At 36.3% G+C, this 16,701-nt stretch overlaps 1 protein-coding gene across 1 annotated transcript in view; it reads left to right on the plus strand.

Annotated features, from left to right (window-relative positions):
• Nucleotides 1-16,701, plus strand: part of DACH1 (dachshund family transcription factor 1) — a 431,057-nt gene that overhangs the window by 430 nt on the left and 413,926 nt on the right. Inside the window, exon 2 of the mRNA XM_012805095.1 lies at nucleotides 3-404. Coding sequence (XP_012660549.1) covers nucleotides 3-404 — 402 coding nt within the window. The remainder of the gene's footprint in view (nucleotides 1-2; nucleotides 405-16,701) is intronic.

Here is a 16,701-nt window from a genome sequence, read left to right on the forward strand (position 1 = left end):
AGCAGCAGCAGCAGCAGTAGCAGCAGCAGCAGTAGCAGCAGCAGCTGCGGCCCCCTCCCCGGGAAACCCGTGTACTCAACTCCATCCCCAGTGGAAAACACCCCCCAGAATAATGAGTGCAAAATGGTGGATCTGAGGGGGGCCAAAGTGGCTTCCTTCACAGTGGAGGGCTGTGAGCTGATCTGCCTGCCCCAGGCTTTCGACCTGTTCCTGAAGCACTTGGTGGGGGGCTTGCACACGGTCTACACCAAGCTGAAGCGGCTGGAGATCACACCGGTGGTGTGCAATGTGGAACAGGTTCGCATCCTGAGGGGACTGGGCGCCATCCAGCCCGGAGTGAACCGCTGCAAACTCATCTCCAGGAAAGACTTTGAGACCCTCTACAATGACTGCACCAACGCAAGGTAAATAGTAGGGGACAGCCCCCGTCGCCCGCGGTCCCTTCCTACCCGCCTTTCTGCCCTTCTCTCGCTCCCTTCCCGGCGCCGCCTGGCTTCGCGCGCCCGGGAGCCGCGCGCCCCGGCGAGCGCGGCCCTCTTCTCTTCTTCCCCGGGGCCAGCCAGCAGCGCCCCGACCCCCTGAGAAGTTGGCACCTCACCGTGCCCAGCTCTTGCTCTTCTGACCCGGTCCTCCCCTTGCCCGCTGGGCGCCGGGGCTTGGCTTTTGTGGGACTCTGGATCCTAGAGCCTCAGGGTGAAGGGAGTGAAAGGCAAGAGGACGGCGCCTTTCCAGGAGCCACAGCTCCCTTTTTCGGGGCGCTCCAGAGTCTTAGGGATCCCCCCTCAGCGCTACTGCTAGCGTTTGTGCACTTCCGGCGACCTGGGTTCCACACAGAGCCTCCAGGCACTGGTGGGGCTGGTCGGCGGCGCCCTGCGGCGCCCCAGGGGCTGGGGGAGGTCGTGATCTGCCCCCCAGGGTTCGGGGAGCAGAGAGACGCGCTTCGGGCGACTGTCCGTCAGGGTAGTCGAGGGAGGGGGTCAGCTGCCAAGGGGGTCACTTTGAGGTCGGGAGGGGAATGAACCCGGAGACTGAGAAGCCTGTGGCAATCCCAGGGGACCAGCAGGGAGTTCGGCCCTGAAGCCCCAAAGGGAAGCACGCCGAGGGGAGGGGTCTGTGTGTTTGCGCATGTGTGCGTGTGTCTGCTTGTGAGCGTGTGTGCAAAGGAAAGAAAGGGGTACGTTGTCCCGGGGCAGATGTGAGGGCACTAGCAGGTTTTCTTCTGTGGGGGGAGGTAATTGGGTGCCTGAGACTCCTGAACGCTGAAGTGGAGAGACTGGGAAGGAAGACCTCGGCTCTTCTCAAGCTCTCAGTCTCTTTCTTTCCAAAGTCGCCTTCCTTTTTTCTCTCTTCCTTTTTCTTTTTTCTTTTTTTTCTTTTTTTAGGTTAGTAGCTCATGCAACAAGCAGGTGCACACTTTGCTCTGGGATGCTCTGCCGGCCTGAATACTGTATGCTTTGGGTGCCTTGGCTTCCCCTGCCCAGCAAAGCGCGCGCTTGGAGGAGGCCACTGGACGGGTTCTGGCCCGACCAGTTTTATGCTAATGAACGCTCAGTGGGGGAGGATCTACCGAGAGGGGGCGGGAGTGGGGCAACTTGTCAGTTTCGGGGTAGAGACCATCATTCCACCTCCTTTGGCAGTTCCGCTTTGTCCCCCACCGACCCTGCAGGGAAAAGTTAAGTGACGCTGGGAGAAAGAGAATAGGGAAAGTTGAAGACCTGAAGCGGGCACGTGGGAACTGCGCGCAAAATTTGCGCGGAAACTTCGGTACCCTCTAAATAAGTTTAAAGACTGGGAGAAGAAACGGAGTTGGTGTGTGCTGGTGAAGAGTTAGGGAAACAGAGGTGGGAAAGAAAGAGGCAGAGGAGGACACTAGGAAGAAATAGGAATGAAGAAACGGTAGCTTTTCTTCCCTGGAGACAGACTTCTCACTAGCGCCTAGGAGGGCTGTAAAACGAAAAGGACTTAAACTCCAGCTCGGCAAATGTGCGCTTCTGACCTAGTCAGAAATCATTTTTCATGTTTATTTGCCATCATCTACATGGGGCATGGGTGTGTGTCTCTAGGTATGGCATCTTCATTTTGACTACTCTGAATAAATAGTGTTTGTGTCTGTGTGTGTCTATGTGTGTGTCCACGCGCGAGTGCCCGAGTGTATGGACAGGTGGCAGTAAAGATGGGGGCAGGTGTGGACCAAGATCACTAAATGGCATTTACTCAGGTACTTGGAGTTCTTGGTCCCCCCAGAATATAAAATAATTGCCCTCAATCGTGTTAGAGCAGAAAATTGTTTCAGAGATAATGAATAATGCTAGGTGAAATTTGAAGCCAGTTCAAATGTGATGGTTATACAGTTGTCTATCCCATAAATTGGTGAAACGCTGTTTTTCTCTTTAGGAATCAAACATCCACTCCCCTCTGAATCCTCTTTGTGTGTTTCTTGCACCACACATTGTACTAGATAATCAGTATCCAACTCTCTTTCTCTCTTACACACACACTCACACACGCACACACACACGCGCACACAAACACATACATTTGCTTGAGAAAACTCTCTGCAATGACTGTATTGTGATAAATGTTTAATCAGTGTAAAACTTGATGTTTTTCCTGGCATTTTACCTCCACTTTGAATTGAAGTCCTCAACATAGGTTGGAGAATATTCTTAAAGTTATTAACTACATTTTTTAAAAAGTTTTTTTTCTCCCTTGAGGTTAACAGCAGCTCTGGAGTTAAAGTTTGCAGAGCCAAGATAAGTTAAATACAGGGGAACTGCTTATTCCTTCAAAAATGTCTCATCACTACTCTAATTATGTTTTCATCATTTTTTATGCACATATGTATATTCACGAACAGTACTCTTTTGTCTTAATCACCTGGCCTTAATACTTTGCAGCTAAATGTGTTGTTCCAAAACCCTGTTTCAAGTTAGTTTAAGTTAAACATGGGAAGTTTGTGGATTTAGCATAGAATTTTGATCTTAGATCCGCAAAAATTATGTTCAAAGTTACATACGTGGGAATATTGTAGTGATTAACTTGAGAAGATGTTTAGTCGCAGATGCCTACCTAGAGTTTTCTAACTCTGCCACTGATTAATGAAATAGAATACTTACAATTGAACTCCTTATCAAAATACACTGTTTGCATTGTAATGTATTGTTATTTTTTATGATTATTGCAAGAGTTATTGTCTTAATTCTTAACTTCCAAAGAAATAATCTAAGATGTTTTGCATCGTAAATTTGCAAAACTAAAATTACTTTGTTTGTTCAAGTCCAGTTTATGTTTTTCCTATTAAGATTCTTTTTCATTCACCCAGACATGTTGCTTTCTTTCACTTTGGTTTCTTTCTCCTCTAATTACTTAACAGACTAAGGGAATAATTTATGCAGAGTATAAGAGAAACTGTGAAAGAAGGCAAACTATAAATTTTTTGTGTTTTATGTATATGTGCAGCGTGTGTGTGTGTGTGTGTGTGTGTGTGTATGAGAGAGAAACAGCAAGTCTTTGAGCTCTCAGTTTCTTATAGAACATACATCTGTCTCTTAACAACATTTAGACATCAGAAAATCGGAGGAACTAACATGATGGTAAAGCAAAGAAATATTCATAAACTTGCTCATTGTAGCTCAGTAAGTTAGCAGCAAAACAGAGAGTGGATTTAGTTTGCTTGGGGCTATTGCATTAGTATGCTATCTATGAAAACTAGAATAAATGTTGGAGCCATCTGTCATTACCACAAGGGGATGAAAAAGAGAGTATCACCTGCTAGACAGTTGAGCTAAAAAAATAAAGATCTTAAAACATGAAAGAAAATATAAGGAAATATATTTGAAATTTGTCAAAGGACAAAATCTGACCTTGATCAGCTTCCTCCAATTATTTTTTCAAAACTAAACATTAGTCGCCTGAACTTGCTGTTACAACAGAGGTCAGTTAATTAACTGTTTACCATTAAATAACAACAAAAAGAGAAAAGTAATTATGTACGTGGTCAAGTCTCTGTATGAGTCAATTGCTTGTTTATAGATTTGGGTTAGGATTCAATTTTCTGTGAATTCGGGTAACAATAAAAAGTGACCCTGTTCTCTTATGTTATCTAAAATACTTACTTCTTTAATTATTGTTAGAAGATGATTTTGCCCAGAGATCTTTCAAACCAGATTGTGATTTAGGTTCTGGCAGCCCTAGATTTGAGGAGTTTTTTAATTTGAACAGGTTCGAGTTAGGTTTATCAGACATTTTATATGCACATACGTATATTCACAAACACTATTCTTTTGTCTTAAAAGTCCATGCAATCTATGGACAGAAGATTGAAAGACTTGCCAAGCCTTTTATGTTTTAGTAGTAATTTTTCCATGAAAATTTACTATAAGAAGTGCAAAATATTTGTCAAATCTTGGCTCTAGTTTTTGGTTTGGAATTTTAATAGAGATGGCAAGCTGAACAAGTCTATATTTATTTAATATTTCCCCTGTTGCCTGCTTTTCAATGGCGTGGACTTAATGCCCTGATATGGAAAGTTTCAAAATAAGTACAGATGCACTTCTAACAGATAATTATGAAACTTGGCATAGAGAAATTTAAGAATTACTTTAAATGGAGCGACACTGTGCTTTTGAAGTTTTTGTATTACAGTAGATTAATGGTTCCTATAAAGCCTAATGTCTCATTTTATAACATTTCAAAAAGATAGGGCATAATTAGAAGAAGACTAAGGCATAAAATACCCAAGTTGTTTGGTTCTATAACTTATTTCTGTACACTTAAAAAATGGTAGCAGATTACACTTTAATAACTAGTATGTGAATGAAACGTAAGAATATTCTAACCTAAAGTTTACCTTGTTCAATCAAGTCATATTGTAGGATATAAATTCTTGAGTTATTTGGGTAACATCTTTCAAACTTGTTTTTCTTGGAGTTAGTTTCCAATAATATAGTCATTGTGAAAAGTGCACGGTTATGAAGATGCTGTACTTTCCAAACTCCACAGTTTAGTTAATGCCCTGAGCCAAGAAATGTAATTTGCACGTGTGATATTTTATTTTGTGAAGCCTCAAATAGTATATAGAATAAACTACATGACGGGCTTTTCCTCCCAGAATTTTCTTACATGCCATTTTTCATATTTGCATCTGACACAGAATTCTTAAATCCTCATTTACTAATCCAAATCTACTTTCTTTTTTGGTTTAATCTGTTACATTTCCCTGAAGTTGAATGTAAATTACTGAGACAAATATTAGACACCTTCTTTTTGCCTTACTACCTCCCCCAGCCCCCTGAGATGTGACACCCTATATTGATTAAAGTCTTGGCAGGATTGGAGCATAAATCACTCTTCTCTTTGGCGATTTACTATGTGTGATTCACCAGCATACGAAAACCTAATATGCTTTATTGTTTCCCATCTGATGTTTTGTTTTTGGAATGTAAGTAGCATTTGTAAATTAGCTTAATGTGCAACCAAGTAGTGTTATTTTAAGAACAATTTGTGCTTTGACTATCAATTAGTATTATTGTATCTTTCCCAGTTATTTTACTAAATTGCTTCCTACAGTTGCCTTTGTCAATCAAGTAAAATAGTCATTTAAATTGCATTGTATCAGCAACATGCAACGGGACTATTGCAAATATAATAGGAAACGAAACTCTCACAGGTTGTAAACTGTCTCCTTTTGAATCCTTGTCTAAAGAAATTAATTTGAGCTATGCCTTCTGCATTGATGCAGGTGAGTCTTCCAGATTTCATTACACATTTTGATTTTCAGGATTTTGTTACTTGCTTCTTTCAAAATGTTAAACTTTGAATTTTATCTTTTAAGAATTTCTTTGTCAGATTGTTCATCAAAAAAAAAAAAGGCACATCAAGTTATATATCTTTAGAATAACAGTAACTGTAAAAATTATCATGAACTATTTGGGTCTATAAAAATGTGGTGAAGATAAAGTTTTATCATTGGATTTTTATAAAAATAGAATGACCTTAGCATATGCCAACATGTGCCATTTTCTTTTTTGAAGTAATGCATTGTGATTGGTCAGTTTGGTATATTTGCTACATATATGTGTATATATATATATTTCTAAATACTGTATATGTAGTATATTAGACTATGTTTTTAGTATATGGAGTATAAATATTCCAGCTAGCAATATATTGTATTTTCAGGGTTTGGGGCTGCATTAAGGTGCCCCTTGTTATGTTCAATAATTAATTTTTTAATGACGAAAACCCCCAATTAGAAGTCCACATAATGGAGCTTAGATGAGTATAATATCAAAGGCTTAAATGTGCACAGATACGTATGTCCCAGACATAGCAGACGCTGAGTGCAAACTTACATATTGTGCTCTAATTCTTTTACCTTCTTTTCAATTTGTCAAAAGTATTTCTATTTAAAAAGTAATTTTTGTCACTGTAGCTGTCTTTTAAATAACTTATATTTGCTTTGTAGCATACGTCACATACAGGAAATATTTTATTAGAGTAGTGTAGCTAGTTTATCAAATTACTGCTTTGGGGAAAAAAAATACCAAGGATAGGGTGTTTGGTCCAGAAATGATCTATTATTAGATGAACTGGTGGATCACTTTATTAGATGAACCTATTTATTTTAAGAATATTTATGAGAATCTGTTAAGATTGTGTCCATTGTTGCTGGTTGCAGACAGCTAATGAACATCTTTATGTGTAAATGCTCAAATGTCAGTGAACAGAATATTCAATCCAGTATAAATTAGTCAGTTAGACAATCAATAAAAGTTCATTGCTTTTCAAATGAATGATGGAATTAACGTTAGTAGAATTAAATAGTAAATAAATGCCCAGTTTTTAAAAATATATGTTAAATCATATGTAATGACCCAAATCACCACTTGATCCAAAGTCAAGTACCCTGAACCAGATGCATTCAAAATTTCTTGGAGTATTCTGACATAGATTTCCTCTTGAAGGCAACATCATTCTTACTCACCCATTTAAAAGAATTTATCTTTAGATTTTTTAAAATTAGATACTGAATCTGTCAGTGACCGAATTGTGTTAAAGGTATGGTCTTTATGATCCAAATTGGCTTGGAATTGATCCAGGATCTCAAGCTGGGATTCTTCTGCACTCTCAAATATATGTGACTTCCTTGGAAGTTGTCAAAGACAATATATTAAACTGGAAAACTCACTATTGTTGTTTAATTGGTCTAATGTTTTTTGGTTATTAACATATTTAGGCGTCCTAACCTATGCAGTACAGCAATGCAATGAATAACCAATTGCTTAAAAAAAAGTTTTAGAGAGTAATGAGAGAGAGACACACAGAAGCTGGGTATTTAACTAAAACATCTAAAATAATATAGTTTAGGTTGAATTCAGTACCTGGAATACCTTTCATGTTTCTAGTAGTAATTCAAAATGAAATAAATCCGTTACAGATAGACAAATGCCGAGTGATATCACTCTTACGTGTAATCTGAAAAAGTTTAACTCAAAGTACAGGGAAGAATGGTGGCCACTAGGGACTTAGAAAGCTGTTGGTCAAAAGATAGGAAATTTCAGTTACAGAGGAGGAATAAGGTCATAATGTCTATTGTACAACGTGGTAACTGTATTTTCTATAATTTGAAACGTAAATTTGATTTTATTTGACTACAAGTAGACCTTAAAGAATCCTTCAGTGAGTTTTGATGATAGCATATATTTTTGACAAAAAATTGGATATAGTTTTAAATCATGATGCTTATAAAGCAAATATTGAAATAGGCCACATAATATATTGGTTGATATTGTTTAGTAACATTGAGCAATTGAAGAATATATTTCTTTCCTTAGTATAAATGGATGGAGTGGTAAAGAAGTATTTTTTTAAAAAGTCACTGTGTTAAATTATCTTAGAATGTACATGGTATCAAACGTTTCTAAATAATTAGATTACCCCTTCCAGTCACAATAACAATAAAAAACAACCTTATTTTTCTTCAAGGGCAAACAAAATATCTTAGTAAATAAACAGTGCTAGTTGAAAAGGAACTATTTTGGGGAAGCATATAGAGGTGTTTGCAGTAAATACTTGTTAATTCAATTTAAGAGATACTGGTCATTTCTTAAGGAAATGAAAATAAATCTCTAGAACATGTTAATAAAGAAATACTTCATTATAGTCACTTAACAGGCAGATAAGAGTCATTTTTTAAAATCTTAAACTATATCCTGAAATTTTATTAATAGCAACTGTAAATGGGCTGTATTATTCATAGTCTTATACATTAAAAGTATTTTGTTAATGTCTGAACAAAGTTAACCACTGAGTAATCTTTGAAACTCATCACAGTTCTGCATTCAACAGTACTAATTCCTATTTTAGATTTAAAATTTTGATTTTTCTTTAACTTAATTCATGGAAATAATACTTATTCCTTGAGTTAGGCAATTTCTGGTTTAATAATTACCTTGGATTTTAAAGGAATAACTTGGAGCACTTTTAACTTTCATATTACCAATCACATCTTTTATACCAGGATGGCTGTTCTCATGTGTGCAACAAGTGTAAAATTTGTATCAGTATTTTAGGTATTGTGATGGATATTTTTATGTAGATTAATCTTAGCCCATTTGTAGTCTTATGGACTTATGCTTTAAATAAGAATAATACCTTTGTAAAAAACAGCCTACATATAGAAAATAGCTTACATCTATTCATATGAAACAGCCTACTTATAAAAAACAGCTACATGTATTCATATGCATATTTGTATACATTCATATACATACCTGCAAACACACACCCTTGTAGAACATAGGGCCATAGGACAAATAACTTACCAATAAAATCAGTTTTAATTTTGCTTTTCATAATACATAGAAATATAAAATAACAGATGAAAAAACAGATTCTGCTATACTGAAAGGCAATAGATAAGATTAAAAGAGATAATTTATAACTAAATATTTTAAAATTTATAATTTACAACGTTATGTGGTTACTAGGACAGTGATTTAAAACAGTTTACATTTCCAGATCTTTATTTTTGTAAATTATTGTACTTCTAATTCTCTATTTAAAATATATGTGAGAATCATTTTAATGTAGCAAATAGATATTAACCATTAGTATTAGAATCTGTACACTATTGAATGGCACTGAATGTGCTTCATGTCTTTGCTCTCTTTTATTGGTTTATTTCCTCTCTTCTTGCACCTTATTACAAACATATTCTTTAGAATCAGTGATTATTTCCAATGATAGGAAAACGATTTTATACATAGAGAAAAAATGAATGTCTTAAAAGCTTTGCCATCGATGAGATGAGCTGGGAATGAGGTCAATGGGTTAATCTGCAGGTGAACATAAGGAGATGTGTATTACCACAGTGGACGGTAACTGTCTTTAAAAACACCTGGCAAAGATCCAGTTAAATTGAAATCAATTACTTTCTCAATCATTGCGTGGCATTTGTCGAGTGATTACGTCATTGGTAAGAGGACAAGCATGCATACAATTTTCTGCAAAGTGGAGAGAAGTTTATACTCTAACAGACTCCTCCAAAGTTTCTGCCTCATCCTAAGCTATGGCATTAAAGAACAAAATAAAGCTTTGTACATAATAAAAAATCTTGTATGAAAGAAAGTGTCTGCTGAGAAGATCATTGTTTTTAGTTATCTACATAAAACCAGACATATTTAACTTCACTTTGTTCCCACATAGCATATGTGTGTATTTTAAAGGAAAAAAGTAAGGTTACAAAATATTTTTTGACTTGAAAGTTCTGATGCTTTTAGTCTCACTCTCTAAGAATGCTCTGACAAGTGTGCATTATAATCAAAGATGAATATTTGCTGTTTCCTGATTTTTTTTTCTTCACACCATTGACAGTACAGTACATGCAGATTTGAACTTGTAGCCAGAAACGGTGCTTCCATGCTTCAAATTGCCAAAAGACCCCAGGGGATAGAAACTTGACCTGCTTTTATGAAACCATAGAATTACATTTATACAAGTTACCCCATGGGAAAGGAATGAACTGATCCCAATTCAAACCTTAATATTGGAGCCTTCTGGGTCAAATTTGATTTTTCTTTTTGTTTAACACCTGTTTGGCTACCATATTTAGTGACTTAATGCTCTTAGGAAATTTAAAAAATATTATTTATCAGAGGTATTTCGTAGTTAAGTCAAAGTGCTATCAAAATTTTGCAGCTCTTTAAGTTTTTTCATGTTATTAAAATGTTGATTTTTTAAAACAAGTATCGTCCTTTTAAATATATGTTCTAGATTAAAGGAGCTTAAACACAAATTTAATTGGATAGGAAAACAATGTTTTGGAGATTTTATTAAATTTCTTTCCACTAATGAGTCAGTCCAACTAGAAAAACTTTCGGGGGGCACTTTTTCCTTGTCATAGCATTTCAGAAAAAGATTTTTTATCAGAATATATTCAGTTCTTCTCAAAGTCACAGTTGAAAGGGTTGCATTTTTTATTTTATTTTTAGCTAGACCTTTCCAAGGGGTTTCCAAAAGTCTACCTGTGCACTAGCAGGAACAAATGAAGGCAGGCAGTGATAAATTGGATGCAAAAAAGCTGTTTTTAATTTTCGTTGGAGTCACTTTAGTCATGTGGTTTGGCCCTAAGCTGGAAAATCGAAGTTACTCATTTGTTTAAAATAAAGAGGAATTTGGGTATGTAGTGCTTTGCTTCATTTCTGTACTATCAAAATGCTATGTCCTATATACACAAATGAATTACTGATATAAATGCATAATACCTCTTTGCTTCTAACTGATGGTATTAATAACCACCATTAGATTTAATGAGGACCTACTTCTCTATGTCATGTGACTTGCTCTAAGTGCTATACACACACACACACACACCCCACCACCACCACCTTATAAATGGTAAAGCAACACACATATATGCTATTACAATTAGAATGGGAAAATAATTCCATCACTGGATTTTGGATTTGAGGTGAGCAAATTCCTTTCCCAATTAAAAATTAAAAGGAATTTCAAAGACCTTTCACTTCTTTTTCACTTAACATCAACAAAATCATATGGATAAGTTATTATTGATTATTTCCCTACAAGAATAAAAAAATTATAATACAAGTGGTTATAATAAACCAGTTCTTAGAAGAGGAAAAATATTGAAATACCTAATGGAAGGTATACCGCTGTCCTTACTGCCACAAGTCATGATCATCAAGGAGAAGCTATTTGGAGTTTTAAGCATGGTGTTGTATATTCTTTTTTATTGGCTGTTCTGTTGCAAAAATCTTACCACTATAAGCTAACAGGTTTTCTGACTTGCCCTGACACTTATCACTTGAATGAAGCGGAAAAGTTAAATCAGTTCTTTAGATACTTCCTAAGGTAGCTTTGATGCCACATTGATAAAATACCGATTTCAGATTAGATATTTAATTTGACAGTTTGGATCCACTAGTTTCATGGTTATTTAACATGGCTGTTGCTCTTCACTTTCTCTAATTGTAATGGAAAGAAGGAAAGTAGGTGGATCATAAGATCATTATGATGATCTTAAAAATAATCTATTTCAGAAGAGGCAACCTAATCTGACTTTTGTAATGGTGATGATACGAAGTTTCTATGACTTTTCTTTGGTCTTCCTATGGCTCTTTGCATGTCTATTTCCAGTGATGAATGGTACACACCATGTAAATTGGACCAAAAAATCACTCTAAAAAAATCTTGCTGTAAAATGCCTGAGAGGAGAGATGAAACTTTTATTTTTTAAGGCAATTCTCTAAAAGTAGAATAATACTTAATGTTGCATAGAATTCTGCATGATACTTAAAGTAGACAGCTTCAGCCACCAAACCAAATGTCATCTTCTTAAATATCCTTATCATCTAAATTATCCTCATAACCCATGCTTTTTTAAAAAATGGAAAGTCTGGTGAAATTGTGCATAAATACAAGCACATTACCATGAAATTTACCTACAAATACCAGACAACAACAGAACCAACTCTGGGTTTTTGAGCTTTTGATATTTAGATTGGATTCCCCCAATCCGACAGTGTGAAATGTGATGTAACTTATTTATTTGTTTTTAATTTTACTTTTTCAAAAAAACTTGTAACTTATTTTTATTCAGATTTTTTTTCTTCCAAGTTTAAGAAATCAAATTAAAATGGCATATTTGATCTGAGGTAAACTTTTTTGCTCTTTCTTTTGGAGAGTGGGTTAAATAAGGGCCCATGACAGGAATGCTGTTTGTTTTTCACAAAAGTTGTTTGTGATTTCAGGTACCCTTGGGAAATCTCTTGATCAGTTTCACATCTGTTCCTGTCAAAGTGGGTGCTAAGATACCGGTCACCCAGCAACCATGTCCAAGAGGGAATTGGGCCGATAATAACTTCAAAAAGGAATGACAGATGCTAGATTAGGATGAAAGACAAAACGCATGAAAAATGAGCTTGTTAGAATCAAAAATTTGTTCAAGCACCTTTATGCAAATTAAATGAATATTGAATATTTGCATGCAGTAATTTCTACTTTTTCATTTGATTGAAAAGAAAAGAATAGTGCATTTAAACTCACAAATGTGACTTCTTTCTTTTGTACTAATTAATATACAAAGCAGAATCTCTTTTTAAAATATCAGATTAGCCACCTGGGTTCTTAGATCTCTCCTAAGTATGTTACAGTGTTTTTCTTACGAAAATAGTACTTTTTAAGAAGACTTGGTTTATCTAATGTTCTCATAATAAACAGTCTCTTGTGAATTAAGATTATTTTGGGTGAATATAAATCCATTTCTTGAGAAAGCATTTCAAAAGAAACCTTACCCTGTTGTCCTTGAAATTGGTTAATGTACATTAATAAAAGATCAGTCAAGATGAGTTCACACCAAAAGCACAGACTTCTCATTGACTGGTTAAATAACAATGCATTAAAACAAAGTGGTGTACCCCAAAAGAAAGTAGGCAGGAAGATCTCTTTAAAATGTAAGATGTTCTTTGATAAATTACCAGCTTTTCTATTGAACTATTCACATACTAATCAGAATTTAGAAAAGTCTGATAAAATGTAGTGATTGAGAGAGGTTTCTGAGTCTTGGTTTAGCAATGTCTAATGTGGTCACGTAGAGAAATTGATTTTCTTCAGAAATTAATTAATTTTTCATATCGCCCTAAGCTGCAGTTAAAAAGAGTGCATACTTGTCTGTTTTTTCCAGAAATATTGCCTAATCATATTAATACCATTGCCCCAAGGATGAAAAGATAATTGTACAAATGCATTTGGAAATATGTATCACTGAGTATTTATGATTAAATTATGCAAATGACCCAGCTCTCATCCTTTCCAGACCCAGATTGTCTAATTAGGATTGATATGCTGAATAGATGTTCCAGAATTTGAATACAAGCATGTCCAAGGAGCAGAAAATTGGAAATGACAAGGCTGAAATCCAAAGAAAAGTGTCTTTCGTTTCTATACTTTGTTAATGTGCTGTTAGCAGTTGAGAGTTTTTTTCCCCCTCCCTTTGGCTATTCTGTGGCTCATATGTGCTTATTAGAAACAAGTATGCAAAGTGAACTGAACTTTAGCCAATAGCATTTTATTTCTATTCTGTGCTTATTTAAATATAATAATCTCTTGGTCATTCAAAGAGAACATCACTATTAAGTTGCTTCAAATAGTATAAACTTACCCTTAATTGGGTGACTTGTTTTTTTAACTTTCTCTGAATTGGTAGCATTGCTTTATTTCAAAACTCTCTTCCCAAACTTCCTGGTATAGCAATGCAGTATTTTCTAAGGATTTGCTTTCTTGAATCTGCAGTTTTTTTGGTTCATTCATCCACTTAACGAATCTTCTTGTAGTTGATAAAATGATTTAAGCAACAGTTCTCATTAGGGGAAAAGATCGGTGCTTTAAGTATAACAATGTTTGAATTTGAGACCCTCAGCAGGCTTTCTCCCTCATTGATTACTCTCATTCATCTCAGATGGAGGGGTGGTGGTGAAGAGCAGGGAAGGGACTGAACTGTCAGGACTTCAGCCTTTGTTAAGCAGCGGGTAGTCACTGCCTCTGAACTCGGCTGGCTCCTGCTTCCCATCTGCAGGATGATGGATTGCTATGTTTAATACATTTCAGTTTTTGTGTGTCATAGTGTGGACAGACAGTATTATCAGTGATTTCAACAGTGATTAGGAAACCATTTCAAACCATTCCTATTGGCCAGACAGCTTCCAGAAATGTTGGGTGAAACAAACTCATTGGCAAACTCGCCATGTAAAATGTGTAGTTTAACCAGGCAGGGATTGTACACACTCTGCTTAAACCGATGCAGAAGCCCACGGAGAATTACTGGAGTATGTATCCATTTTAGAACATAATTACACAAGGTAATTTAAGATCATTCTGGGGTCTCCAACTAAAACAGTCATCCCAAATAGGCCCAAGTTTAAGAGGATTTGTGTTATTTATATGTATAGTAACAGTACATGCTGAATGGCAGGACTTTAGTTCCTAGACTATGATAGTAATTGTTGCCATGCGCATCAATTGTGAGCTATTTTGCTACATGGGGAGAGTAGAATGTGAGGATATGTTAAAGCAATAAGACATGACATGGCGCGTGCTATGCTGGGATTTTCTGAGTTGTGGGTGTTTTGTGGTTCACAAGTCCAAAGAGAACCAGAAAACTACTATATACCAGCTCAATTTTCTCCCTGGGGTGTCTTATTCTATTTATAAAGCTGATGCTATGAAAATACAATTAACTAAAGGAGAAGAAACTATTTTTTAAAGATACAGATAAAGTTGTATTTCAAGAATGGAACATAATCAAATAGGTAAATAACACATCATTACTTCCCGGTTATAATGTAATATACCAAATGTAGTGCAGATTATAACATACATTATAAATTACATTGTGAGCATAGAATTAATAACTCTCTTAGTAAATAGGTGATTATCAAAATGTAATCCAGCCAAAATTTTGAAAGAATAATCTAAATTAGGGGAAGCTACTTGCTTTCAATTTATCTCTGTTAAGAATAAGGTTAATGAAAAAGTGTAGGTTGACCACAGCAAAGGTCTGATGAGAATGAACTTCATCCCTAGATGATATTTTCTCTTGCTAATATTGTTCTGCAACTACACAATTTTCACCTGGGATCCTTTCAGTAAAGACTTCTGGTTTTAAACACCTGCTTGACACATACCCCAATATGCACAAATGCAGCACAGCACAAATGCCTTAGTACGTGCACGTTGCATTTTTTTCAACTAGTTCAATAGATAAATTTACTGGCATTTTAATAGATATAGACAGGTGGTACTGTACTTCCTGACAGAGTTATAAAAATATTCATATATTTTGCAATTTTTTGTTATTCATGATTATTGAAACAGTGCTTAGCTTGAAAATGATGCTTTCATTCAACATAGTCCAAAGGGGTCACCTGTCAGAGGAAATCAAAGGTAGTGATCATATATACTTTTGTATAAAAATTATATAACTGGGCTTAAATGAATCTAGCTTTTTAAATCAAAGCTAGTCACAATTTGTATAGTACATATATAGTAAAATAATGTACTACCCCTCAACATTTTTGCACTACATAATCATCCTAATGTGTGGTTGTCAAACTTTTAGAAGTAGAATATGGAGTAGTGAGTTATTGCCTTCACAGTGGTGGGTGGGCGGCGGACAGGGAAGTGGCAGAGTGTTTATTCTGTTAGAGAAGGATAAGGTGTGGGGGGAAGCTATTAGTAGGTCACATCTCCTGAAATCACTGTGACATGAGGAATTTTCTGTCAAGTCAAAGGGAAGTGCACAGTTCAGGCTACTTGAGCTGAGGTTCCTGGCCTGGAGCTCACAGTGGAAGATGGAATGGCAGGGTGAGGAGCTGTTGAGTAATACTCCCTCCAAAAGTAGAGTTATGTTATGGAATGGTCATAAATTACTCTTCTGTATTCCTGCACGTAACTATTTGTTAATAAATTCTAAAGAGGTAGTTAAAAGTCAGTAGGCTTAGGATATAGGATTTGGCTGGAGATAGAACTTAATAAAAGGAAGGGAGCACTTAGACCATGTAAGATCTATAGACTCCCCACTTCCCACAACATATTATAGAAGATAGAATCGCTTGGCACATCAATTGTGTATTTTGCCCATAGATAAATGTTCTGGGCCATTCAAAACTGAATATTGTGCAACATTAAGAGTGTGTGTGTGACTGCATGTATGAATGTGTGTGTACACACCGCTGCATGCACACCGTAGGTTGCCAACCCGTTATGAATATTGTTAGTCTTTTGTTGAGTTAAACATCATAATTACAAAGTAATACAAGTCATTTGTCTTACTATAGTTAAATAAGGAAACAAATTGTGCTAGAAACTAAATGAATGAGTTTCTCATGAAGCTAAATGAATCAGTTTTCCGTCTGGAAATGTTTTGGATTGGAGGAATATTAGAATCCCCTTTAATCTGCTCCATCAGTCTGCAGCCATGGTGGGTACACCAGCTCCTGTGTGTACACCACAGCCCCAGCCTTAGTGTCTTGCTGTTACTGTTTGGTAGATCCGTAGATGGGGGGAAGTAGAGAGTCAGGCCAGCAGGTTCAACTTATTTCTCAGTAGCTTCCTATAATCATTCCACCTCTAATGAGGTGAATTACTACTGCATGAAAAAGGAGAAAAAAGGCTTTTGGC

The sequence above is a fragment of the Otolemur garnettii genome, unplaced genomic scaffold, assembly GCF_000181295.1.
Source record: "Otolemur garnettii isolate 467f Iridium unplaced genomic scaffold, OtoGar3 scaffold00036, whole genome shotgun sequence".
NCBI lineage: Eukaryota > Metazoa > Chordata > Mammalia > Primates > Galagidae > Otolemur > Otolemur garnettii.